General features: G+C 45.0%; 2 protein-coding genes across 3 annotated transcripts in view; one reads left to right on the top strand and one right to left on the bottom strand.

Annotated features, from left to right (window-relative positions):
- Window positions 1–219: 219 nt before the first annotated feature.
- Window positions 220–6,686, top strand: rmnd5b (required for meiotic nuclear division 5 homolog B). Its single transcript, XM_026189870.2, has 10 exons — window positions 220–356; window positions 2,433–2,610; window positions 2,718–2,860; window positions 2,946–3,083; window positions 3,276–3,376; window positions 3,497–3,663; window positions 3,763–3,928; window positions 4,067–4,169; window positions 4,263–4,417; window positions 4,725–6,686. The coding sequence occupies exons 2-10, from the start codon at window positions 2,472–2,474 to the stop codon at window positions 4,786–4,788; spliced, it is 1,176 nt and encodes a 391-aa protein (XP_026045655.1). The 5' UTR covers window positions 220–356; window positions 2,433–2,471; the 3' UTR covers window positions 4,789–6,686.
- A 1,047-nt stretch (window positions 6,687–7,733) lies between these two features.
- The window catches only part of n4bp3 (NEDD4 binding protein 3), a 34,263-nt gene continuing 14,082 nt past the window's right edge, over window positions 7,734–27,914 (bottom strand). For both annotated transcript variants that reach the window (XM_026189857.2, XM_080306794.1), the window contains exons 2-10: window positions 12,762–13,042; window positions 12,459–12,630; window positions 11,621–11,833; window positions 11,262–11,383; window positions 10,896–11,091; window positions 10,729–10,821; window positions 10,382–10,633; window positions 9,962–10,220; window positions 7,734–9,657 (exon numbers count right to left, since the gene is read on the bottom strand). In XM_026189857.2, coding sequence (XP_026045642.2) covers window positions 9,278–9,657; window positions 9,962–10,220; window positions 10,382–10,633; window positions 10,729–10,821; window positions 10,896–11,091; window positions 11,262–11,383; window positions 11,621–11,833; window positions 12,459–12,630; window positions 12,762–13,009 — 1,935 coding nt within the window. In that variant the 5' untranslated portion in view covers window positions 13,010–13,042 and the 3' untranslated portion in view covers window positions 7,734–9,277. The remainder of the gene's footprint in view (window positions 9,658–9,961; window positions 10,221–10,381; window positions 10,634–10,728; window positions 10,822–10,895; window positions 11,092–11,261; window positions 11,384–11,620; window positions 11,834–12,458; window positions 12,631–12,761; window positions 13,043–27,914) is intronic.

Below are 27,914 nucleotides of genomic sequence, written 5' to 3'. Positions count from 1 at the left end.
ACTAAATGACACTAAAGGTTGAGACATAATATTTAAAAGGTGATATGATAAATTTTCTACAAATAAACTCAGAAACTAAAATTGGGTTAACTATTTAGATTTGTTAATATAGATCTAAATAATAATATAGTATGCCGTGCTAACCACTTAACCTATGAACAGCATACAAGTATTAAAGTCTTGTACCCTTGAAGTCGTGCTTGAATTAGTCTGTCGCAGAGACACTGACTTTTATTTTGAAACGATACGTTAGCGTAGGATGCGACGCAGGAAGATCCGCATTACGGTGCTGCCGAAGTGTTGTCATAACACAGAAGTGGCTAACGCTAATGTTTGCTAAGTAATTAGCACGGCAGGTGAGTGCATTTTTTTTATTTAAAAAATATCTGTCAAAATTCAGTTGAACCGCGACGTGTGTGTTGACTGTTAGGATAAGGCAAAATAGTGCAGACAAGCGGGTTGACATTCTCTCCTGAAATTATTTGGGCCTTGTCAGTTAGCAGATCGCTAACATCTACTAGTTAACTAGCTGCTAGCAATGACGAGCTTTTGTAGCCAGCTAGCGACTGCGATTCCGTTTGTTTATGTTAGCTGTGCAGCGGCTTGTGTTTTTTTTTTCTTAGTTAACATAATAATTAATTACGTAATAATTTATGGTACTTAAAAAGAGTAATTTTGAGTAAAAAATAACAACGTAGGAAACTTGTCATTAAAACGTTAAAAGAGAAGTCCGTTTGAGCCTTAATATTAGCTAGCTCCTTTACGGTAGGTGGACATGTTCTGTTGTCGGCTTACTAGCGGTGAGCTACGGCAAAGCGTTACCATTAAGTAAAGCTTTTCTATTTAAAAATTCTTAATTTCAGCATGCAGACATGTAATGTTTAATATCATCACTTGGTTGTTAAATTACAGTTACAGATGAGACGTAAATAGCAGGCCGCAGCATACATTGTGTGCTTGTTTGTGATGTTGTTAGGCCTTGCTAATGTTATCACGTAGGCCAAACTTTGAATCGGGGTAGGACCGAACAGCTGTTGGAGGTATTTTAAGACATTATTACTGATCGGGCATACTTGTTTTAGAGGCAGCTGTGAGATAGTCATGGTATTGTCAGTGTGAAATAAAAGTTGTTAATATCTCTGTCATTAAAAACCTGTAGTGTTTTATCCTAAATCTTGTGTTTACCTCTTAAAATGTCAGATTAAAAAAAAAAAATCTTTGTTCGGCTTATTTAATTACAAATGTTATTTGTTAAAACGTGCCTTTATAGAAATGCACATATGTGTTCACTGAGAATCCCAAAGATTCTTTAGAACTTTTAAATAACTTAAAATTAATTTAACTTGGGGATTCCCAGTATGCAGCCATTCTCCAATTTTCTGTAAATGGTACTATTTATCGATGGTCATGGCAATTTGCACATTAAAGAACATGAAACTGACCTCAGGTAATTGTGCCAGTTTTGTAAGTATGCAAATGCTTTGTTATAAGGCTGGGGAACCCTGTAGTCAGTCTTAAGAGACTGAAGAAGAGACGTGGATGAGTGACAAAACATTTCTCTCATTGAAGATGCAACTTCCAGATGATATGCAGTGCTGTGCAAGAGCTACCCCTCATTCCATTAGAATCATGTCTTTTTTTTTTTTCAATTAGTCTAGTTCTCCAAGTTTTCTAAAGGGCATCTTTTACACTCATTTTTACATTTCTTTTTGTTGTTGTTGTTGTTAGCTAACAGTGACCTACGAATGACTCGAGTGTAAAAAGGCACCAACAGAATCACTATCAACAAGGTTTTTTCAGTGTTGTATCTCCACACGAGTGAAAATTTGGCAATGAACCAATTTAGGATTGCATCTTTAAGCACTTTATTAGTAGGAGCTTGTTGCAGAAACACATAAGTTGTTGAATCAAAGTTAGATTTTTTTTTTTGGTTCAAATCATGGTTGGTATTTACAGAGTAGGTAGGGTGAGAATTTCAACTGTCTGTAAAACATGGTGGAGGCTATCTGGGTTTGCATTTCACCCAGTGGTGTTGGAGATCATGTCAAAATTGCTGGAATTTGAACCACCGTGAAATAACATGCGATTGGAAGAACTTAATTTTTCACCATGACAATGATCCCAAACACACTGCCAGTACAGTAAAAGCACACCTAGATAGAGAATACCAACATCCAAAGAAGAACTTTAAATATTCCTTCAAGAAGCCTGGAGAACTATTCCTGGAGACCACACAGAATAAATTACAAGAAAGCTGCTTAAGAGAGTTCAGGCTGTTTTATTATAAGTAGGCATATCAAATATTTCGTGTAAAATGTAAACAAATGATTGGTGGCTCAATACTGCATGCTACTGTATCATCACTACAGTTTCAAAAGCCTTTAAAATAAATATCAAAACATTTAGTTAATAACATATTTCTGTTTTTCTAGGTGTTATTGTTATTGTGTGTGCGGGTTCCAGCCTGAACCATGGAACAGTGTGCATGTGTGGAGCGGGAGCTGGAGAAGGTGCTCCATCGCTTTGTAATGTACGGCCACCAGTCTGAGGAGAGGCTAGATGAACTCCTGCGCAGCGTCTGTGAGATACGAGGACAGCTAGTTGCTTTTGGTAAGATCATGTATCAATGATTGAAATTGTATGGAAGGTTCGTGGTCTCTCTGTGCTCCATCTTCTCTGGTTTGGCACATTAAACCTTTACCTTTTTTCTCCAACAGGAGTACAAGATGCAGATTTATCGGTCCTATCACAGACTATGGCGCAGTGTTGTAAAAATATCAAAGAAACAGTGCAGATGCTAGCCTCTCGACACAAGGACATCCACGGCAGTGTGTCTAAAGTTGGCAAAGCCATCGACAGGGTGAGGAACGGCTACAGGTTTCTCTTCAACTTTCCTTGAAAATGTTTTAGAACATGTACGTCACCTCTGGCATGCTTTTCTGTAGAATTTCGATGCAGAGATCAGTGCTGTTGTGGCAGAGACCGTGTGGGACTCCCCAGAGAGACAGAAATACCTGAGTGAATCCATTGTGGAACACCTTTACAGACAAGGGATGCTTAGTGTAGCAGAAGACCTTTGTCAGGTAAAGAGCTGAAACCTCCAACCTTTATTTTTTATTTATCTATTTATTGCAAAATATTTGCCTGAATAGCTTTGATGTGATTCTTTATGAAATGCTGATGAGTGAAGAAATAGTTTTGGCTGAAATGTTGTGTTAATGCTGTTTTTGTGAAGATAAGTCTTAGAAATTCTTAAAAGTAGTTTTATTTTCTAGGAGTCTGGTGTAGTTATAGACATGAGCATGAAGCAGCCTTTCCTGGAGCTAAACAGGATCCTTGAAGCTCTGAGGATGCAGGACCTTAGGCCAGCACTAGAGTATGTGGTCTTTCTGTATCTATTGTTTTAATTATCTGCTTCCTTCTAACACAACTGATAAATCTTTAGTTGAGGAGTGTTTACGTTCAGTAGCTGAGTGTTTCTTCCGTGTCTTTGCAGGTGGGCTGTGACGAATCGGCAGCGTCTTCTGGACCTGAACAGCAGTTTAGAGTTCAAGTTGCACCGCTTGTACTTCATCAGCTTGCTCAGTGGAGGAATCAGCAACCAAATGGAGGCCTTGCAGTATGCCAGGCACTTCCAGCCCTTTGCTTCACAGCACCAGAGAGGTAAGCATTATAGTATCTCCATGTAACAAGAATTTAGATATTTTCTTTTTCTTTTTGTGTGTGTGTATTTTCACCACTTTTATTTATTCATTTTTGCAGACATCCAGATTCTGATGGGCAGCTTGGTGTACCTGCGTCATGGCATTGAAAACTCACCGTACCGCAGCTTGCTGGAGACAAATCAGTGGGCTGAGATCTGCAACATCTTCACCCGGGACGCCTGCGCTTTGCTGGGCCTCTCTGTAGAATCGCCACTAAGTGTTAGGTTAGGAAAAACATGAACAGTGAACTAGATCACCTGTCATCAAGTTTAACACTGGAAGTGGAACAGTTTTTAGTAATTATTAGACATTTGTCATCTTTATGCTGTCTTATCAACAATGCCATATCTGTTTCTCTGCAGTTTTGCATCTGGATGTATGGCCTTGCCTGTGCTGATGAACATCAAACAGGTGATAGAGCAGAGACAGTGCAGTGGAGTGTGGACACACAAAGACGAGCTGCCTGTAAGTCCTTTTAGAGTTTTTAAAATGCAGTTATCCCTCCTCAGAATAATTTCTGAGCCGTTAGCTCACTCGTGTCCTGTCTGTACCTGACAGATTGAAATTGACCTCGGGAAGAAGTGCTGGTACCACTCTGTGTTTGCCTGCCCAATTCTTCGACAGCAAACGTCAGAGAGCAATCCTCCCATGAAGCTCATCTGTGGACACGTCATCTCCAGAGATGCTCTCAACAAACTAACCAATGCTGGGAAGTAAGTCAGCAAAAAAGGAATTTATCTATTTTGGAAGTTGGTGTTGGTTTGAAAGCACTTTTACTATTTTCCAGGATCAAAATGTTCAGTTTTACTAGTCACCCAGATGCAAAGAAATGAAGACTTATAAGTTACATGCTGAGTCTGATGTTGACTGTAATTTCAGTCACTGCTTTCCCAAAAGATTTATTCCTGAACAAAATTGTAATTGCAGTTAGAAAATAAAATGCAAGTGGTTCACTGAAAGGTACAAATGTAGGATAAAAGAATTCAAAGATGGTAACACCTTGACTCTTGTCCTCCTCAGGTTGAAATGCCCGTACTGCCCCATGGAGCAGAATCCGTCACACGCCAAGCAGATCTACTTTTGATACGCTACTCTCTCCTCATCAAGGATGAAGTTGCCTGGAGCTGTTTGCGTCTTCAGGACCTTTTGCTCTGACCCTTTTCCTCTGTCCCTGGCCTTCTGGCCTGTTATGGTAAGCATTAAGGTTTTTTTCCCCAGTGCTCCTCTGGACTGCCTTGGGCATCCCGTCACCCACCTCGGACCCTCTAACTTTGCATAATATAAGGAGTCCAGAAAGGGATGGTCCATTGACAAACCTGTAGTAGAGTGAGGAGTCAGTCGGTAATGGGAACATCCTCACGAAGCAGCACCTATGAGAAAGGATCATCTATTGGAAGTCATTTGCAAATACCTGCAGAGTTATATGCTTATCTTTTTCAAGTATGTAATACTTGCTAGTGTTTGCTTTCTTGGCTTTATCAACTTAATTTGAGTTTGATGACTGCTTTTTTTTTTTTCTTTTTATTTTGTTGGACAAAAGCAGAATGATAATGAATGGGTGTAGAGTGTGGGTACATGGTGTAGATAAGCAGTTTCTGATTTCAGGTTGGTAATAAACTTCCGTTATACATGAAAGCAACACGCTGAGTTACAAACTATTGAAGGTGTATTATTTGCTGGTGAGGGGAAACTGAAGGTCTCTCTCGAGCCGAACTCTGATTGTGATCCATTAGTCCTCCATAGTGTAATAAAGTCCTCACGTAGCTTAAAACTCACTGTCAGCTGATGCATCTGTTCAGATCAGATTATCCATCGACGGTGGGAACAGCTTTTCTTTTGTGTATGACCACACCAGCAAAACTTTCCTCATTATAGAAGCCATTTGTCTTGTTCTATGTATGTATTTAACAAATACTGAAAAAGCAAACAAACAAAAAAAAAAATATATATATATCTATATATACTACTGTGAAATGTGTTTTGTTCCTGTTTTCTTTTGTTTTGTTTTTTTAATCACAATCACTGCAGTGGCTTGTGTAAAATAGTAAACAGAAGAGCAACAGGCACATTTAACACTACTACTGCGTAACTTTGAGATCTGACGGCTCCACAGTTCACATCACGGCTGCGCCATCGCTTTACTGTGCCCCCTTGTCGTATGTCCTGAGCTTGCACGCCATGTGATTTGGAGATGTAAATTGGTGTGATGGTAGCCGCATGGTCTGGCTTGCAGTGACTGTAGGCTTGTGGTTAAGCTTTACTTTTTGTGGATACAGAAGCCCTCTGGTCACTGTGGCTGTTGTTTAATATATAGAAAACGCCTCTGCTGCGTAGGGTTGGCTTTTATTTGAGATAGTCCGAATAAGTGACATTTAAAAACCCCTACATTTCCTCAGGGCTCATTGTAACAGTTCATACCACACTTTGCATTTAGTATTAAAGTTGTACATTTATAAAAGGAGTCTTGAACAAAGATTATACATCTATAGATGCAGATTGCTTTGAAGGTTGTGGAACGTGTGTGTGTGCGTGCGTGCGTGCGTGTGTGTGTGTGTGTGGATATACAGTCAATTTCTGCAGTCTCACAACATCCAAGGCAGTGTTTACCATGTTTAGATGTTAATAGTGCAAGTTTCTAGTGATGTCACCTCGCACATTACCGAGGCTTTTTTTTTTCTCTCAGCAAGCACTGCACCAGCATTACTCAGCTTTAGGTTTGATTTTGAATCAGTTCGGCTTTGTGTGGAGTTTCCTCTCCGCTTTCCTCCTCTTTGGTTGACAATCATTCTCTGCTTCTTTGACTGTCCCTGCAGATAGACCCCTAGCGCTTCGTACTACATGTATTAACTTTTTTTTAAAATTTTTTTTAGCTGAATGTGTGTGTTTCCTGCTTTTGTGTTATGCGACTTTTATTGTAAATATTTATCCTCTAACATGTTTCATATACTTGCATCTGAAATTAAAATAAAAATTTATACTCCAGTTGGTTTATGGAGGCTTGTACTGGGACTTGGTGATGGACTGCTCCTACCACACGGGGAGGGATTTGTGTAGCTACCACTTGGTGGCACTAGTGTCAATCTAAATAGCGTTTATGTGTTTGAGAAAACAGATTTGTATTCCAGTTTCACAGCTAGAAATGTTATCTTCTGAAATAATTCACTAATATTTAACCAGCACATTAATTTATTAGATAAACTGTGGTGCTGCCTTGCAGCGCTGCAGTACTCCCACAGACTGACAGCATGTGAGAGGTAAGAATCTTTCCTCATCCCACTTCAGTAAATCAATCAGCCTCTCTGGAGCTGCACGGTTATATTAAGCCTTAGTTTATATAATGTTTTAAATGCCAAGGTAAGGGCCTGTGAGTCAGCTGCAGCTCGTATCTATTCAGATTATCACCCTGCATTATGGACTTACATGTGCTCTGCCTTTTTCTCACTTTTGTGTTTCCATTGCACATTTTTTTTTTCACCTGGAAAACAGTCAGGTGTTAAACCTTCATTCCTGCCAACATTTTCTTGGCATTCAGTTCAGGCTTGTGCATTTGTTGGTTTCTACAGAGGCCCCCCCCACCACCACCAATCAGGGATCCTCCTATGTTTCCATCTGAGCTGACCTTCCACCTCTTTCCTGTCTGTACTGCAGGCGATGGTATGTGAGGGCTGGCTGAGGTAGAACAGGGAGGGCCTCAGGGAGAGGGTGAGATAAGGATCCAAGGATAAACCCCTAAAAGCCATATTAGTCCCAAAAGCCTGCACAACTCTGTCATAAAGCTCCTATTAGTGGGCTTTATTGGTATACTCTCTGTGGATTTTAAGCCCCTTCAAAGCAGGCAGGTCAAGTCCTTGAGCAAATACCATCAGTCACCCTTCTAACGTTTTCTCAAGTGATTTCTAGCCGTTCAGTTTGGGCTACGCTGTATAGAAAAGGGTTATTGTAACACTTTTTTGCAGCCCAGATTTACAAAAAGGGATCTGAGCTGATTTTGCTCTTCTTCAGGAATAATTCACAAACAGAAAACAAATCTTTATACTGTACAGTTTTATTTCCAGTAAATAGATGTGAATCACAGTATGCGGAAAAGGTCAAATGAGAGCTGGTTTTTGAATGTTTATAATATCAATAATAACAATACCAGAGGACATATTTTCACTACGGGCATGCATTTGATGTTATGTGCTGGGTTTGTGCAACAAATCGCACCATATAAGCATGGCAATCATAAATGCATCTACCGATTGATTTTGTTAAAGTATGCATATTTAAGACGACAGTGCTCTTGAAGTACCATGGCAAATAAAAATTACAGTTATGTACAAAATACATATTTATATATAAACCTCATCTGTCTGGAAACTGAAGAAAGTAAGGTGAGTATTTCCAGTTTACTATGCACCGTTTTCTCTGCCTTGGCACCATTCTTCATAATTAACCCGAAGAAGCTGTTTGCTCCAAAGGTCCAGGTGAACCCTGAATTTATAGATATTCTGCAAACACTGAAGAGGCTGTGAGATGTTAACTACTGTATAATCCAAGGGTCCCCAATCCCAGTCCACAAGGCCCAGTGTCCCTGCAGGTTTTAGATCTCACCCTGGGTCAACACACCTGAATCACATGATTAGTTCATTACCACACCTCTGGAGAACTTCGGTACATGTTGAGGAGGTAATTTATCCATGTAATCAGCTGTGATGGATCGAGGACACATCTAAAACCTGCAGGGCCCTCGTGGACTTGGATTGGAGACCCCTGGTATAATCGGTCAGGCTCAACCCAAATCAACACAAAGCAGTCACAATCATCATGTCAATTTTCTCATTTACAGGTTTATCAATAACAAGAAGTCTTAAGTTGGACCGTTTAGGTGCTTGGCTGTATTTTTTCTTTTTACAGCGTTAACGCAACAAGGATAGAGGAACCTCAATATCACTTGGCTCTGTGTGAGGTTGGGGGTCCAGCTTTAGCAGGAAAAGGGTTTTAATTAAACAAGGGTGGAGTGGAAGAGATGGAAGAAGGGTGAGCAGTCTGTGGAAGTCCTTCTGTACCATGAAAAGAAGAAAAAATCAAAGAAAAGCTAATTATGCTAAAAATAAATACTCTTCAGTAAGTCCAGGTTCACTTACTTAATTTGGGATAATAGATATAAAGTTTGATGTGATAATTAAAAAAATGTAGCACATTAAAGTTTGACCTATTTTTGTCTTTTTTATGGTCATCACTTGGAGTAGCGTATGATAGCGTATGATGCTTGTTTTTGGACTGAATGTTTGGTATCACATGTTTTTGGACTTACGGTTCAAGTCAAGAATTGGATTACACACAAAGTATAAAATCTGACTAATAATTTTACAGTTTTGACTTGTTAAATCAAAATTTTTAATCATTTATCCTTTATTTTGACACAAGTCTTTTAGTTTTTATTATTATTATTATTATTATCATCAGTAAATGTTTGCTTGTTATCTCACAATTCTTTACAGCAACATCAATTCATTAGATTTTTTTTCCCTTGTCCTGGCAGATATGGTCTTCCATAGACACACTTTCCATTGCAAACAAGTAGGTCACAGTCAAATTTCCGATGATTCGATCCGCTCTATCCACGGCAGACCAGGGGAAGGTGTGTCTTCTTGTTTGTCACCTGCTCTCTCTTTCCTAAGCTCTGGCGCTTCTTTTTCCAAAGTGCCATCTCTGCTTCCTCCGCCTGCTCCTCCACCTTGTTGCTCTCTGCTTGCCCTCAGCTGCTGCGCTTCCCTTTCGAGCGCTTCGTTGCGGTGGTACATGTCTAAGTAGCTGGCCTGCAGCTCCTTCTGGTAGCGGATGACCTTGTCCTTTTCCATCTGCCACGTGTGCCTCTCTTCCTCGAAAGCCATGGCCTGGGCCTCGCTCTGGCGTCGCTCCAGCAGCAGTTCTGCGCGCAGACGCTCCTCTGTGGGGCCCCCGCACCCTCCTGCAGAGAAAGTGGTTCACATGGCTTCAGCTAGAGCCGTCAGGGGATGGGAGGGGGGGGGGCTATGATGAAAAACACTGTCTGATTTTAAATTCCTGCCCCAGTTACTCAAACGACCTGATTTTTGGGTTGACACATTGAAATGTCAGAACTGAAAATAAGCCAATCATCTGTCGGAGACGACTCGCTTAGTTTAATTTTAAAAACACATCTGTGGCCTACAAACACTGGTGTGTGAAACAGCTGCTGTGCCCAAAAGTGCAACTAACCCAAATATATGAAGACATGAGAGATGTAACTCTACCTATCGCCCGAGCAGATGGATTCTCTTCAGCTTCTTTTTCGTCTTCGTGTGCGGCCTGAGAAGGTCGTCTGTGACGCTGTGTCCCCTGCAGGACAAGCTTTAAAGCATCTATCTGGCGTTCCCTGTTGCGCAGCTCTGTTCGCGTCTCCCTGAGCTCTGTCTTCACCTGGAAGATCTCACTCAGCTTCTGAGTTACCTCTGCCTGGGAGTCCCTCAGCTGCTGCTTCAACAAGGAGATCTCCCCCGACTTCTGGCAAACCTGAGAGGGAGAGAGTCAAAGGGAAATGAAGGAGGCTAGGGGTCGCCACGATTCAAAAAGGACAAACAAGGAATCCAGATATCTTGTCTCTTCCCTGTAGTTACTTTTATGTGCTTCTCCCTGCCATGAGCTGTGACTGCCCTGGCCTTCCACGGCCTCACCTCCCATTGTGTCTCCTCCAGAGTCGGACTGGTTTGCCTGGGCACTGCTCCAGCCTCCCGGCACATTTCCTTTCTCATACCGTCGAGCTCCTCTTGCAGCCGGTTCTTCTCCTGCTGGACCTTAAACAGCTGCAACTGCAGGCTGCGCTGGGAACGCTGGGCATGCTGGGAAACCTGACGCAGTTTAGCAGCATACAGGCGCTTCAGCTCCTCCACCTCCTTCTCCCACAGACGCTGCTTCCCTTCAAACACCTGAATGCGGTGGAGGAGATGAAAAGGTCAGATGTTAAAGGGTGATGAAGACGGGTGCGTAGACTGATTCTGAAGAAGAAGATGATTAGAGTCACCTGTGCGATGGCGCCCTCGCTCTCATCCAGGTTTCTCTTCATTTGCTTGAGTTCATGCTCTTTCTCCACCAGGCGCTCCTCCAGATCCCGCACCTGGAAAAGACAACAGCATGAAGCATTTAGGAATCTTTAAATCACACCCACCACTCATCCCCCCCAGCACTCACCACCTCCTCCACAGACAGGGAGAGCGTCCATTCATAAGGAGGTGGAGCCTCCGCGCTATATGGAGCAATACGGCTCAGAGTAGCCATGCTTCGACATGCCATCTCCCCAATAGGCACGCCCCCTGACCCCACAGCCTTCATTCCCAGAGAGGTGCGGTCCAGGGAGCCGATGGTATTGATGTGGCCCATAGATGCACTATTTTTAAAAAAAAATACAAAAAAAAAAAGAAGAAAAGAATCCACAAAGGCCATTAAAATCTCTTCTATTATCACAACCCACACAGTCATTAACCATAAAAAAAAAATCAAATATAGCAACACTGCTTTTCAGCTCAAAGTATAGTTAAGACTAATACTGCAGCAGACCTGATGTGAGACAGGTGTGGGCGGAAGGGAGGTCGGTACGGCGGCAGGCTGCTCATGGAGTTATGGCCCGAGTCTGACAAGTTGTCATCTTCCTGGCCCATCCCACACACCGAGGAGAGGGCCTACACAGTCATAATTATACAGCTGTTCATCAGTGTAGCATTAATGAGCTGAAAAAAGTTTAATTTTAGCCATAAATAATGGATGGAAATGAATTTTATAATAAGTCGCGCATAGTTAATTGTTGTGCACCTATGATCTCGCTCCCCCGGCTCGCAACTCGCAGCTTTCCGCCAAGATTAACAAAGGTAAACGAGATAATAATAACAGGATGGATGAAGGTTGTAGCGTTAGCTCACCTTGTTGCCGGCTGACGTCGGTCCTCCGTGACGTGACGGTGAGGAAGAAGAAGACGAGGTGGAGACGGCTTTGGGAACATGGGCGTACGCTCTGTGCAAGCCGTTAGAGAGGCCATGATCCACGTCCTCTGATTTGGAAGACGGGTAGAGGTTTTGCATTGAGCTAAAATTCTTGGGGGTCACAGGCTTAAAGGCCGAAGACCTCAAACGTGCCTAAAGGAGAGGAAGCAAGATAGTAGTGAGAGGTGGCAAGGCTACGAAACATGAATCACGATGTCTCTTTTAAATCAATAGCGTTGATTAATTCAAGCAGGGAAATAAAGGTGATATTTGATTGGTGCAATAAATTCAGAGCAGGTTGTCAATCTGTGCCAGTGAGGTGGAAGATGTTTACAGCTAGGTGACAACGCCATGGGGGTATTTCAGCATGCTGCCAGTGATGTATAAATGTGATATGGATCAATTTACCACAGCCCTAGAAGTATTTCACTGACTGTAAATCATTTCTAAAAAGGAAACAATGGGAAGTCATTCATCTGCATTTGTGCAGATCTGTGCAGAACGCCTCATATTGACTGTTGTATTGACCGTTGTAGAGAATGCTATAGGTAGTTTTACTCAAATTACTCAAAATATTGAGTTTTTTCTTATATTTACTGAGTCTCCTTGGTCATGAAGTTAACATTTTTACTCTTACATTTAAAGTTTTAGTTGTATTTTGCAGCCATGTAATAAACTTGCTGAAAATGAGAATATCCTCCTTTGAGTTTCTTTGATACATCAAGAAATAAAACTTCTAAACGGATCTATTCGCAGTACTTTAAAGAAACATATTCACCTTTTCGTACTTGCCCGCGCTTGGCAGTGAGTTCTTTGTAAGATCTACCTCAGTGCCATCCTTATGGTAAACCTTAGCATAAACGTTATCCTCCTCCCGTGCACTGACAGCGCTGAGGCCCGGGATAATATCCTTCTTGCCGTCGTTGCTCGGGCTCGCTTTAGGCTCTTTTCTGTTTGGAAGCAAAGTAAGCCTGCTTAGGTCAAGTTCTATCATTTTTATACCACCTTGCAGACTTTTTCACCTTCAAAAACCTGATGTTTCGAATTCCTACGAGGGAACTTTTTCCTCATCAGAACCCACCTGTTGATGTTGAGGTAGTTGAGCAGCTCTCTCTGGGTGAAGCCTTTCTTCAAGAGCCCGTTGCTGTGTTTCGGTCTCACCTGGGGCACTGCTCGGTTGCCTTTAGTCGGAGAAACATCCGGCCTCTCCACCAGACTGCCTACACTTCCCATGCCGCAACGCGGGGACAGGGGCGGGGCTGGGCAGGGGTCGCGGAAGTTTTTGCTGGGGCCACGAGTCAAAGGAAGAGTCTGGACCGAGGTTGCCATTGATTACAGGTCACAGTGGGGAGAGAAGGTGCTCTGTAAAAAAGAGAAAAACAAAGAATTAGTTAATTTGATGTTTGTCCATAGCGTTTTCACTGTGGCCTCAAATGCTTTGTTGACCTAGAGTGTCAGAGTTTTGTCATTCTTTAGTAGATAAACTGATCACAAATATTGCTAGTGGTAAATTTTATACATGTCAAACTATAGAAAAGGAGTCTGTGACTGTGGTAGCAGCTCTGCAGAGCTGCAAAGTCGAGCTTCCACTGTCATGCCAATAGGCTGATGTTTACCACCAGCACTGTAGAAGGCATGCATTTACAAGGCATCTTTTGCATTGCGATGCAAATGCATGCAAACCAAAACACTGGGAGTAAATAGGAAGTAGAGGTCAGAGAATGAGTCACTGGATTAATACAATGGAAACCGCAGGGGTGGCTGTAGCTCAGGGGGCAGAGCAGGTCGGAAGGTTGGTGGTTTGATTCCTGGCTTCCCCTTGTCTGCATGCCAAATATCCTTGGGCAAGATACTAACCTAAAATACTTGTGGATATAATTTCGATGATATCATGTACTGTTGATAATGACATATTCATGGTCTTTGCAATTTCATGTTGAGGAACATTATAATGAATTTGATAAACTATTTGTAGACCCAGTTTTGTGCAGACTTGTGAATACTCTTTTTATGCCCAGTCATGTTACTGAACTGCTGCCAGTTAACCTAATTAGTTATAAAAGTGTTCCTCCAGCTTTTTTCTTTTTAGTACCACTTGTTTTTCCATCTTTTAACTGCCCATGTTCCAATATTGGGGGGAATTGGGGTTGTAATAAATGTGCCAATCCATTTATAATGTCCTGACATATTTTACTGGAAAGATTCACATCCAGTATTTTTTTAGATTTTCACTGTGGACCAAAATGTTGGAGCGACTGACACTGGCTTTTCTCCTTTGCTGAAATAAACCCCACCTCTTGCCCCTCTTACTACTGTTAGTGGATGTTAATCCTCTGAGGACGCGGTTGAGCTGACACGCGTTTCATCAGCTGTGTTTGTCTGTACCGACAGCTGTCCAACAGCACAGCTAGAACAACGCAGCCTCCCACTGCAGCCGAGCACAGCACCGCACTAGAAAACAAACTCGTAAAAGCTGAGCTCAATGCGCGTTAGACAACAGCAATGAAACCGAAATGATGTCAAAAGCGGGCAAATCCCCAAACGTGTTATCACGGTTATCTTTCTATCTCTGAGGCTTGAGTTATGTTTCCCCACAGGGAAAAGACCACAGGATTATGTGAAACGTGTACCCTGTCAGGGTAATGCTGTTTTCCTCTGAGGTTGGACAGCATATGTCCCATCGTAAGCCTGTTATGCAACTCTGATCCAGCTAGGTTACTACAACTCATTTCCTTAAAAAAGGCAGAGTGAGGTGCTTTTTGGTTGACAATGCACATTATGGAAAATCAAGTCCTGTGGCAGCTCATTTTCTTTGCAAATTTTCCTACCTTTCATGAAAGCCTGTCACACCGTGTGTTGTTTTATGACACTAGATTTACTGTTGGAAATACACTCATTTGCATTATCTGTTGCCAAAACGAAACAAGCTGTTAAATCACCAGAATACCCAAGTAAGAGGCCTGATTACTCTGTCAGCGTGTTCACCATACAGCCTCTCTCTCACTGCCGACATATCCGCTCCTTTCCTTCTTTTCAGCAACCTCATTAAGGATCACTATTGATTTCACCCTTTTGACCCTCTCTCTTCCTGTGCATAAACACCCCCAGCAGCCATAAAACGTTCTCGAGACCATAAAACATGCAAGTACGCCGCAGCCTTTCCGACTATAAACAGGACCCGAGGGAGGAGGGGGTTCCCTTCATGTTCAGCCAACTGATGTGGCACCTAAAGAACAGTTAGACTTCAAAGAGGCCATATAAGGACCTTTTACTTGTTTTAGCCCATTTACTACCAATCTCGAATACTTAGCATCGGTCCTGACCACACTTACTTGTCAGCAACTAGTTCTATTTACATTATACATTAACAGACAGCCTGGGTGGAGGGGGGTGATAAATTTGCCTTCTTTGTGCAATTTGTCACTATTTGAGACGCAGCTGCCAAAAAACACTCTAAGGTAAAAGTGTGCCAGCATGAGACTGAACCTGACAGAGTAAGCTTCTCTAAGAGAAGTGTGGGTATTTGATTATTTCTCTCCCAGGATGCTGCTTAGCAGGTGACTCATAAATCTCACAAGAGTCCCTAAAAGCATTGTAAAATTAGAGTTTTCTTGCTCCTACTGAAGCCTGCGTTAGTAAGAGCAATAATGGGAAAATGAGCAAAGACTAGTCAGTGGAACTGACTGCTAATAAGCAGCACATTTCCAGTTATGCAACAGCAAAATGCCATCAAAGTCAACACTATGTGCATTACTATGTGCATTACTTAGCAGGCACAAGCATGAAGAAACAGCCTGTACTTATTAAAGAGAAACTGCATGTGCAATTTCCATTTATAATGTTGTGTTGCTTAACGATTTAAATGAATCTTGAAATTAGAAAAAAAAGTCAGCGTGCCAGGCAGGAATATATTGGAGATCAGACCTAGGATCATCCCAGCTGATGACTGGGCCTTCCAGCTGTCGATTCACGCACGTGACATACTCGCATCCTTATTTTATTCTTACTTTCTACCACATTTGAGAACAGACACCCACAGTGGCACTCCGGCATTTCCTCTCGCTTCTAATACAATCCACATTTATCAAGTGTTTTGCACCGCTGGCCTCGACAGTTATGGCAATTATGCAAATGGTTAAAATGGGCAGAGAGAGCTGTGCAAAGGCAGCTCCAGCCCACTCCATTTGGGGCTCTCAGCCAGGCCCAGATCAGAGCAGACCAAGCTACTCATGTTTATATTCATGAGATACTACCCCCCCCCCCCAACTAAAACATCCGCTTCCTAATAAGCCGATATAACATGCTGAGCTCAGGCTGAGGAAAGACACCCGATAATCACTGATAATGAATATCAGACGCTTTGTTAACAAGTCTGCTTCTCTGCTGCTGTCCATCTGAGACCTGGGTCAGAGAGTGACATGAACTATGTGTGTGAGCCTAAATGAGTGTGTGTGTTTGACACCAAATGAATAAATCATGAGTGTGCCAAACCTAATGGGCACTGGTCAAGGTCTGACTCAGTATTTTTAGCCCGACTACTTTACTCGGCACGTGCCTTCTATCTACCAAATATACGAGAGCCCAATCAATTCTTGATGGGAAGCCGAGCTCGGGGTGAGGGGGTGGGCGAGGCAATGCTATTCCTTTTGGGTAGATAAGAGGATAAAAATCCTTTCAGCAGGCAACCACAAGTCTTGAAGGACGGAAGAAATCTTGCATCCAGTTGTTTTCCATAATTGCTTTCTAGTTTATGGGCCCGAGTAAACTGGGAGACAAGGCCAGATTTACAGCCCAGCCCCAACTAGCCAAAGGGCCCTGAAATGCAACACTCCCCCTTAAATCGCACACGTGCGTGCGTGCACATCAAAGCAGCACCTTCAATCAGCCTTGAACAGTTATAGTCCGATTCAAAGTAGTCTGCTCTTGATTTATGCTTCCTTTAAAGCAGCGATCAGCTTTTTTTTTTTTAAACCTTTTTTTTAAATTCAAGCCTTGTGAAGATAACAGATGCTTCTTATGCTTTACACTTTCACATGCACACGCATTCTTCTGATGTGTTTCTTTGCAAGAGATGCACAGGGGCTATGTTTTGCTAGCACCACTTGTCAACTTTGTTGTACAGAGCTGACCATCACGTCCTGTCTTCAAACAACACCATAATTGCAATTTCCAAAATTAGAAAATATTTGTCAGGAAACACATACTTCACACATCTTGCTAAACGAAAAAAAACCCTGCATGCGCCTTTCTCCGTGTCCTCTAGAAAACCATACCCTTACCACTTTACTGCAGTCACAAAGAAAACAAAACACGCCTTGAAGAAGAGCACTTCAAGGACGATCCCTCCTGAGATCTTGTAATCAGACCTCCTGTATGCTTTTCAATGAAATGCTCGAGTTTGAAGAGGGAACATTTCAAACCCTTACAACGGGTCTCCGACAGAGGAGAGAGTCGCGGTGCAGCCAAATTCCAAAGATGCTTAGCAGAACACAAGCTCGGGCTCGTCAGTGTTTGATGCACTAAAGGCTCACTCCCACGGACATTCACTCACACTTGTGTGTGCGCCGGTCACTCAGCGCACTCCCGAAAAAAAAGAAAAGAAAGAAAGGCATGTGCACAACTCGCAGATCCTCTGCCCTCTTCCCTCGACACTCACTCTCTCGCTCCCCTGCTCACCATCAAAGTTTGTTTACATTTGTGGGGTAAGTTTTACAGGTTACATCTAAAACTCCCACACAGCACGCACTCTCTGTTTCATTATATAAGCTCTATCAAAGCTGCACTCGCTAGATTTTCTGTCAGTTGTGGAAAATGCAGCTGCTACCATTAGGCCGAGTTCTTTTATTCTACAGAGAATTCTGCAACTATATTTAACACCTACTCTGTCAGCCTGTCCTGAGGGACACTTCCCATCAAAAAATAAGGCTGTGACAGCATCTTGTGGTAGTCATAATGCACAGTGCAAACACCTTATAGGAGCTGCTGAGCACGGTGGTGGAGATGTGATTATTTGGGCTCGTTTTGCAGCCACAGGACCCGGGCACCTTGCAGTTGTTGAACTGACCATGAATGCCTCTGTATACCAAAGCATTCTGAAGTCTGACAGCTGAAGCTTGACTAAAATTGGGTCATGGTACAGGATAGTGATCCAGGCATGGCAGCAGATCTACAACAGAATGACTGAAAAAGAGAGTGTCGCAAAGGCCCAGCCAAAAGTCCAGTGTTCAACCTGCCTGAAATGCTGTGGTGGGACCTTCAGAGAGCGGTGCACAAATAAATTCCTGCACATGATAATAAACTGAAACAACATCCGAAAGAAGAGTGAGAGACTGATAAAGTCACACATTAAACGATTACTTCAAGTTAATGCTGCTAACGGTGATTTTTCAAGCTAATGAGTCACGGCGTTTACTTAAGGATATACCTTGATATACCCACCACACTGGTCACTTTGCATATGGCCAGCAACGTCATCGTTACAAAAATCAAGAGGTGCACTTTGTCCTACGGTGCCGTTCGGCAGGCAGCGCACACCAGATGTAACAGAGTCCTGGGTGAATTTCCAGCACAAGCTCTATTCTTGTGTTAGTTATTCACTTAATTATAAATTGTTTAAATAATTACTGTAATATACAGTAATTATTAATGTCCTACGTTAAAAACAGAGTTTAAGATGGAACTGATGTAAGTGAATGTGAGTCTTGTTTTATATGAGGGTGCTTTGAGAGTCTAAATGTGTCAGCAGCAGGAGCAGCAGCAGTGTGGTAAGCTGTGCCTGAGGCCGATAGGGAAGGTACCTTATACTACACGTGAAGCAAAGAAGAGCTCCGCTCTGTGATTGACTGTTACATGCTAGCCTGTAATGAGTGAGTGTGAGAGTGTCTCTCTGGCTTTGGGGCATGACAGCACAGGAGTGCTACGCAGCAGTCTCTAATTGTTAGCAGGTTATTCATTACAGACGGGGGATGTAGTTCCTCTCCACAGGCCCAGAGGCCATTCAGAAGAAACTAGACACTAAAGAGCAGGCTCATTAAATGTTATTTCTTCTGCGTCTCCGATGGTAGCTTTTATGTCATTTAGCATCTGTGAAGTCCAAACGGATGCAACTGGAAATGCCGCCTCAAGCACAAGTGCTTCTGGGTGATTCTTGTCTGTTTTCTAACTGAGGGACAGGGAGGGTGTCGCATGAAAGGTTAAACTTCATGTCACGAAACCCACGATGACAACTGGTCTGTCTGTGAAACATGGGCTATAATTTGCCTGATGATTGGACGTGGCACTGCCCAGTGTTTGGTTTCACACTGCCCCTATTCATGATGAATACGCCAGAGGTTAACAGAGGTTGTTGAGGAGTACTTGGTGAGGGCTAGTTCTTTTAGGTTCAGCAGCTAACAAGATGGTGTATCGGTCAGGATACAGGAAGGAGGACAACAGGCTTCCACTTTGCTGGATTGTCACCGCCAGCTGTTTTATTGCCACCTAGATGCTCAGTGTTGCCAGCAGTCTGTAGTAACAAACAAGTTGCCATGAGTATATAAATATATACAGCAACAGCTTCACTAAGACAAATATAAAGGATTACATGAAATAAACCAACACATCCATCTGAATATACACATAACAGGACATATATAATTTGAACTACGCCAATCTTACATCTCTTGCTCCAAACACAGAAAGGACACAATTAAACACAGTGAGAATGTCATACATAGCCGAAACATCCACTCTAACTGTAAACAAAGGACTTTGGCGCCATCGTGTGGCCGAATAAAATTACTACATAATGGCGGCGGCCGGCGGCACATGCTTCGAGTCACGAGATGAAAAAATGCGGTGCTACAATGCGGTAGAATGTAACTAAAGCCGCAGCCAACATCAGAATCGGAAAATGAACATATTTAAGGAAACTTACTTCCAGTCATGAACTTAACACTCGGAGCATCACGTGAAGGATGGCAACCAGGAACACAGCTTACGAGGTAACAGAACTAACACAGAAAAAATCTCCTCTTCTCAAGTAGCATCGCGATACCCCCAACTTCTGCCTACGTCATTTCCTACGACTCCACCCCACACAATATTGCAGAACATAGACATAAAATCCCAGAGCCTTTTATACAGCCGCCCCCAAATGTGGTTACACATTTGCTCCCCGAAAAAAGGCTCCCTAATCAGTTGAGGGAGGCGACTTGCTATTCTGCTTAGTATCGCTGTCTTCCGATGGCACGGCAGGTAAAACTACCAACCGAGCAACTGGTCTGGTGTAAACACGTCCATTAACGTTCACATCAGCAGATCGGACAAGTCCATCATCACTACGATGAACCTTAATCACATGGCCTATTGGCCACAAGGCTCGAGGCAGCTGTGGATCTGCAACCATAATAACTGCCTTTTCCAGAAGTTCAGGAGGAGTTGACTGCCACTTCTGCCTTGCCTGTAAGCCAGGCAAGTATTCCCTGATGAATCTTGCCCAGAACTGATCAGCAAGAATCTGTGAGTGCCTCCAACGTCGCCGACTGAGGTTCTCTGTCTCAGAGTAGACCACCTGGGGTAGTGATCCATCAGGCCGCCCCATGAGGAGACTATTGGGTGTCACAGGGTCCACATCGGCTACGTCGGTGGAAACGTAGCCTAAGGGCTTTGCGTTAAGGATCAATTCAACCTCAAGCAGAACTGTACGGAGTACCTCCTCGTGAAGAGGTTGGGAACCCACACAGGTGCGCAGAGCTGTCTTCACTGAACGGATTTCCCTCTCCCATACACCTCCGAAATGTGGGGCTGCCGGGGGGTTGAACTGGAATCTGATCTTCTGACGGGCGAGCCTCCCTTGCAATGTCTCTGACATGTTGGCAAAGGCTTCTCTGAGTTCTCGTTCTCCCCCTTTGAAATTGGTCCCACAGTCAGACCATAACTCTGCCGGTGTCCCTCTTCTGGCTATGAATCGCCTCAGGGCCATGAGGAACGCATCCGCGTCTAAGCTACTTAGGAGATCAAGATGTACCGCCCTCGTCGTCATACACTTGAAAATGATTCCCCAGCGTTTCTCATGACGTCTTCCTACCTTCACAAACATAGGCCCGAAACAGTCAACACCGGTTGAGTAAAAGGCTGGTTTGTACAGTCTAAGCCGAGCAGCTGGAAGGTCAGCCATCTTGGGAACAGAGGGTTGTGCCCTCCAACGCTGACACTCAGGACAGGTTCGCTGGTGCTTGCGAATTGCCTCTCTTCCACGCAGTATTCAGTAAGACCTCCGCAGCTCCGCGAAGACCCGTTCGGGGCCTGGATGATGCAGATCAACATCATATTTCTGGATAAGCAGGCGTGTGAAAGGGTGTGAAGGATCCAAGACAATCGGATGCAATATAGGTCCGTCAAGACCTTCTAGGCGTCGCAACCGACCCCCTACTCTGATGAGGCCCACTGAGGTATCCAGTTCAGGTGCCAGGGTAAGCAAGCGGCTTCTGGATGAGACAGGTTTCCTTTCTGAAAGCAATCTGCACTCCTCAGGAAATGACTCCTGTTGAGCCTGCCGGAGAATGGCCTGTTCAGCATTCTGATAGTCCTCAGCCCTAGATGGCGCAGTCGAGAGTCCCTGACCACAAAGCTCTTTAACAGTAATATCCAAGAGCTCCTGCCAAGTCTTGCACACCATTCCATCCTGACAGGTAGGTGTGGAGGTGATAGAGGTTCCACAGAAGACTGTTTTCCGGAGCTCAAGTTCGTCATTACTGGGCTCGGAGCTCGGGTTCTCTGGCCATGTGTCAGGACTGTTGAGCAGAAAGGGGGGTCCATTCGACCACCGATTAGGCACTTTGAGCTCGGCCAGAGCCTTCCCTCTCGTCAGGTCATCCGCTGGATTACTCTCTGAGTCTATGTAGCGCCAGGTACAGTGTTCCGTCAACTCCTGTATCTCAGCTACCCTGGCTCCTACAAAAACCTTGTAGCGGCAGGACTGTGAGCTCAACCAGGTAAGAACAGTGGTCGAATCAGACCACAGGACTGTTCTTTCAATCGCTGAGGTGAGTTCCTTATTCAGGGTACTGGCCAGCTGCGCTGCCAGCAAAGCTCCACAGAGCTCGAGGCGGGGAATAGAGAGAGCTCGTTTGGGGGCTACCCGGGAGCGAGCTAGGATGAAGGTGAGGTGAACTTGCCCATCCTGTTCTACAGTCCTCATATAGGACACCGCTCCATAAGCTTTCTCAGAAGCATCCCCAAAAATGTGCACCTCACGAATGGCCCCCTTTAAGTTAGCACTGGCAGGAACATAGGCACGTGGGAAGGTAAGGTGAGGTAAAAACTGAAGCTCCACCTCCCAGTCAGACCAAGCTTGCAGGAGGGTGGAGGGAAGATTCGAGTCGTCCCAACCATGCTTCTTATCCCATAACTGCCTGAGAAGGAGCTTGGCCCGAGTGGTGAAGGGTAACAGATAGCCCAAAGGGTCGTACTGTGAGGCTAGGACTCTATAGATGTTTCTGAGGGTTGGCACCTCATAGGACACGGGCCTGTGCTTATAACCCAAGGAGTCGGTATTCCAGTCCCAGCTGAGCCCGAGCGTGGTCTCTAGCGGGTTGGATTTGTCCTCGGCTAGCCACAGATCCAGACTCTGTGATCTAGCTTCTGGAGGCAAATGGCTCAGGGCACTTGGATCATTAAAAGCCCACTGACGTAGCTCGAAGCCAGCTGATTTCAGCAACTCTCTTAGCCGATCCACCAGATCTCTCGCTTCTTCCGGTGAGCCAACACTCTGTAGGCAGTTGTCTACGTAGAAACACCTCTCGATGGAGAATCTCAGGCTGTCGTCAAGCTGTGTGTGCTCCATCACGTGATGCTGCAGGGCGAAGGTGGCGCAGCAGGGGCTTGAAGTTGTCCCAAATGGCAGGACCTGCCACTCGAAGATTTTAGGGGGTTCATTCACCTTTAAGTCCCGCCAAAGGAACTTCAACAGGGGCCGGTCTTCAGGGAGGAGCAGTACCTGATGGAACATCCCCTTGATGTCTCCACTCACAGCTATGGGGTGTTCACGAAACCTGACCAGCACCCCCAGCAGGGAAGCTCCAAGAGTAGGGCCAGGCAACAGGAACTGGTTCAGGGACTGTCCAAGGTATTTATGGGAACAGTTAAACACCAGGCGATTCTTCCCGTTATGACTGACAAGATGATGCGGTATGTACCAGTTCTCCTTGGGCGAAGTCTCATGCGTAACTTCCTTCACGGCTCCTGATTGGATCAGCTTCTGCATTTCTGCCCTGTAGGCATCAGCCCGACTGGGATCCTTTAACAGGCGCCTTTCTGTGCTTCGAAGCATGGGCATGACTGATTCCTTTGGTGCATTCAGTGGCGGCATCTGTGGGTGACGGAGTAGAGGTGTAGCATACCTGAAGACTCCATCGACCATCCTGTGAGTTGTTCTTGCCTCGAGCAGGGCCACAGCCTGCTGATCCTGTTTCGACCGAGTGACCTCTTTCTCGGATCGGTAAGGCACCACGTCCACCTGCCAGAGCCGCTCCACATGTTTGAGCAACTCGTCTGATTGGGCGGATGTATACAGGGATAGGACAGGCTGGGTCTGCCGCCCCATGAAAAGACTTGGCCCTTGAAGGGTCCAGCCAAGCCGGGTGTGGACTGCTGCTGGGCCTCCAGGTGGGCCGAGGCGGACTGGTTCTATGGGGGTGATCAGGTGTGGCTGGTCTGAACCAATGAGAAGCAGAGGCTTGGCTTCCTTCAGGGCAGGGACCGGGATCCCATGCAGGTATTTGTACTTCCTTCTCAGCTGGTCGATAGGATAAGTATGGTGAGCTAAGTTGAGACGATCAGCTGTAAACGCTCCATCAATCTTGTAGTAGGATCCGGGGTTGGTAGCAGCAGAGACGCTGAAGGATACGGTATGTCCATGAAGCATCTGAATATCTTGGCGGACGGTTCGTAATGGCAGGTCCTCCGGGATGCCTGCCAGACCAAGAGTCTTTGCAGCAGCAGGGAGCAGCATGGTCCTCTCTGAACCGTCATCAAGTATAGCATAGGTGTCTAGAGTCCGCTCTCCATGGCTCAAAAGCACAGGTACAATCTTCAGCATGACACGATTGCCAGCCCCATGGCGATCAAGGTAGAGTGAGCCCGAAGCCGAACTGGTTAGGCAGCTTTCCTCCTTTGCAGCCATGCCAGCGTTGTTTCCTTCTGTCCTGGCATTTACCTCGTGAAGAGCCAGCAGATGTTTACCCTGGCAGCGGCTGCAGGGTTTCTTTAGTGTGCACTGAGCAGCTAAATGAGTTCGGGCACAGCGCCAGCATCGTTTGTTGACCTGTATCCAGTCCTTTATTTCCTCTTTGGAGAGCTTGGCTACATCATCACATTGGCTGAAATAGTGTTCTGTGCTCTCACAGTAGGCACAGTAGGCTTTGTTCTTAACCTTCCCTCTAGCTCGACTCTCCTTCACTGGTGAAAAAGTGTGTTCTGATGGCCCCTTTAGGTTATGTAGGACTGTCACGGTTTGTCGGCCTGGACGGGCCTCAGCCTTTACACTGGTCCTTTCTCTACTGCTTCTTACACCTGCTTGGCCGTCAAATCCTTGACACCAGGACTCCTGACGAAGCCATGCAGATAGGTCGTACAGAGTGTAGGTGCTCCCGGGCTGTTTAAACTGGTGTCGACGAAAATCAGCTCTCTGTTCGGCAGGAAGCTTACTTATTAGTCGGGCAACGTGGGACCCACAGTTCAACTCCGCTTCTCCTTCCAGTCCTAATGTTTGTAACAGCCCAACTAGTGACTGCACCTGAAGGGAGAACCTTTGGAAGGCTACTGTGTCACCTCGCCTTATTTCAGGACCATCCAGGACACTTGCTATCTTTCTCAAGGCGAGCTGATGAGGTTGTCCAAATTTGTCGTGGAGGGCTGCCATGGTGTCAGTATAAGGCTTGGGTGAGTTCAGGTAAGCATCGGCAATAAGTCGAGCTTCATCTAGTTTGAGGTGGTCCACAAGTATCTGATACTTGAAGAGCTCAGTAGCATTAGGAGGGAGTAGGTTCTCTAAAGCCATGCGGAGCCTAGCAAACTCAGAGGGATCAGAATGAATGAACCTTGGAATGGTTGGTTTGGGCCCCCTGTACACTAGCTCAGCCGAAAGAGGAGCAGATGGGTTGCTGCCGTGCCCACTGGTTACTCCAGTGACAAGAGAGGGGGAACTGGCTGGAACAGGCTTGGTTGGGAGCAAACCTGTCTTACTTGGTGCCCAGCAGGGGGGTGGCACAGAGTGTTGTGGAGGGGCATGAAACGTGTTTCCATCCTTAACCACAGGGTCCTGATATAGGGTGCAGCGATGACTAGGCAGCGAAGGCTCACCAGCGAAATATGGTGTGCGGGGTAGAGGGTGGTACTGTACACCATCATCGGAGTATTGTTCGTCAACCTTCATTTGGGAGAATCCTGTGTGCAACTCTTCCATCGGTTCAGGCCATGGCGGTGGGTCAGGCCACACCTCCTCATCCTCCTCCTGTGGCATTGTCTCAGGGGTGGTGTATACCTCTCCTGAACCGCGCTTGGGGGGATGATTGGTGCTAGGCTGTGAGGCAGTCAGGTGAGCCATATCCTTCCTCAGCAGGTGAGCCACTTCAATCAGCTCTCTGAGGTCACTCTTTGCTTCCTTCAGTTCTTTGAGGCCCTCCTGTAAAACTTGCTGTGATTGGAGTAGCTGCTCTCTTTCGGCCTGCAAGGCTCTGAATTCTGTATGAAATGTGTGTATTGAAGACCCTAGCAAATTAGAAGGTGCAAATTCAGGTGAGAGGCTCCTATTAAGGTCCACATCTTGTTCACTTCTTCCCAGTGGAGGGGGTGTATTGTAATAGGCCCCATCCCTGTCGCTGTAGAGGGGTGGCGTATGACTATACTGAGGCTGAACTCTGTCGCTTCTTGTGTGAGGCTGTGGGGTATCCCACTGCAGCATTTCCCTAAAGAGGTGGCCTGTATAGTTAACATCAAAGTCCTCAAACCGGCTTGGTCGACGTGTATGGCGTTTAGGCCTTGCATCAGGACATGTCGCTCCATCTGGCTCCATCTTGATAACTCATCCGGCTCGAAGGACCAATGTTGAGGAGTACTTGGTGAGGGCTAGTTCTTTTAGGTTCAGCAGCTAACAAGATGGTGTATCGGTCAGGATACAGGAAGGAGGACAACAGGCTTCCACTTTGCTGGATTGTCACCGCCAGCTGTTTTATTGCCACCTAGATGCTCAGTGTTGCCAGCAGTCTGTAGTAACAAACAAGTTGCCATGAGTATATAAATATATACAGCAACAGCTTCACTAAGATAAATATAAAGGATTACATGAAATAAACCAACACATCCATCTGAATATACACATAACAGGACATATATAATTTGAACTACGCCAATCTTACATCTCTTGCTCCAAACACAGAAAGGACACAATTAAACACAGTGAGAATGTCATACATAGCCGAAACATCCACTCTAACTGTAAACAAAGGACTTTGGCGCCATCGTGTGGCCGAATAAAATTACTACATAATGGCGGCGGCCGGCGGCACATGCTTCGAGTCACGAGATGAAAAAATGCGGTGCTACAATGCGGTAGAATGTAACTAAAGCCGCGGCCAACATCAGAATCGGAAAATGAACATATTTAAGGAAACTTACTTCCAGTCATGAACTTAACACTCGGAGCATCACGTGAAGGATGGCAACCAGGAACACAGCTTACGAGGTAACAGAACTAACACAGAAAAAATCTCCTCTTCTCAAGTAGCATCGCGATACCCCCAACTTCTGCCTACGTCATTTCCTACGACTCCACCCCACACAATATTGCAGAACATAGACATAAAATCCCAGAGCCTTTTATACAGAGGTTAAAGGTCATATTTTGTCATGGCTATAGATACATGCTACTGAGCAGTTAGCTGAGAGCAGACACCGACATTTCATTCTGCAATTTCCACGAAGCAAGTGCCGATGGATTTTAGGAACCCTCGTCTGTAAACCCTACTATTACTGCACATGTTCGTTCATTATACGCTAAGCGGAAGGAAGGAGGCCGGGAACTGGTGAGTGTCAGTACCACAGTCTTGGATGAGACAACAAAGATCCACGAATACATCAGGAAGATTACCTCAACCGACCGCGTGCTCAGTGAATACCTCAGGCAGCAAAAACCCAAGAAAGAGGAGGAAGGAGAGGAACCATCATGGAAGGATGGGAAGTGGCTAACATCCAGAAGTCCTACCAGTGGCTGGACAAAGCTGGACTGAAAGACGGCACAGACAGCACTAATCATGGCAGCACAGGAACAAGCTCTGAGCACAAGATCCATAGAGGCTGGGGTCTATCACACCAGGTAAGACCCCAGGTGCAGGCTGTGTAAAGATGCCCCTGAAACAATTCAGCATATAATAGCAGACTGCAAGATGCTAGCAGGCAGGGCATACATTGAACGCCATAACCAAGTGGCCGGCATAGTGTACAGAAACATCTGTGCCGAGCATGGCCTGGAAGTCCCCAGGTCAAAATGGGAGACGCCCCCTATGGTGGTGGAGAATGACCAAGCTAAGATCCTGTGGGACTTCCAGATACAGACGGACAAAATGGTGGTGGCTGACCAACCAGACATAGTGGTGGTAGACGGCCGTGGTGATAGACGTAGTGATACCGAATGACAGCAACATCAGGAAGAAGGAACATGAGAAGCTGGAGAAGTACCAAGGGCTCAGAGAAGAGCTTAAGAAGTGTGGAAAGTGAAGATAACAGTGGTCCCAGTGGTAATCGGAGCACTAGGTGCGGTGGCTCCCAGGCTAGACGAGTGGCTCCAGCAGATCCCAGGAACAACATTCGAGATGTCTGTTCAGAAGAGTGCTGTCCTAGGAACAGCTAAGATACTGTGCAGGACCCTCAACCTCACAGGCCTCTGGTAGAGGACCCGAGCTTGAAGGACAGACCACCCGCAGTGGCGAGAGGGGAATTATTTTTAATGATATCAGTGGCTGTTGTTTGATTTTAATTCATAAACTGTACCTATGGGGTCTGAAAAGCTGCAAAGCCAATGTGTCTATTAGCACCTGTGTTTTAAAAGGAGGCTCCTCTGCCTTAAAATTGAAGTTTGACTGTATAGAAACCTACAAGAAAGAAATTGTTAGAATCTCGCTTGATTTATGACCTCGGCAAACACTTTCCTACTGAGCTTATGGTCTTAATCACTGGTTACAGCATGATATCCATTTTG

The sequence above is a fragment of the Astatotilapia calliptera genome, chromosome 2 (genome assembly GCF_964374335.1).
Source record: "Astatotilapia calliptera chromosome 2, fAstCal68.1, whole genome shotgun sequence".
Lineage (NCBI taxonomy): Eukaryota > Metazoa > Chordata > Actinopteri > Cichliformes > Cichlidae > Astatotilapia > Astatotilapia calliptera.
Note: the sequence above shows the minus strand (reverse complement) of the source record. Positions and strands in the feature narration are given on the sequence as shown.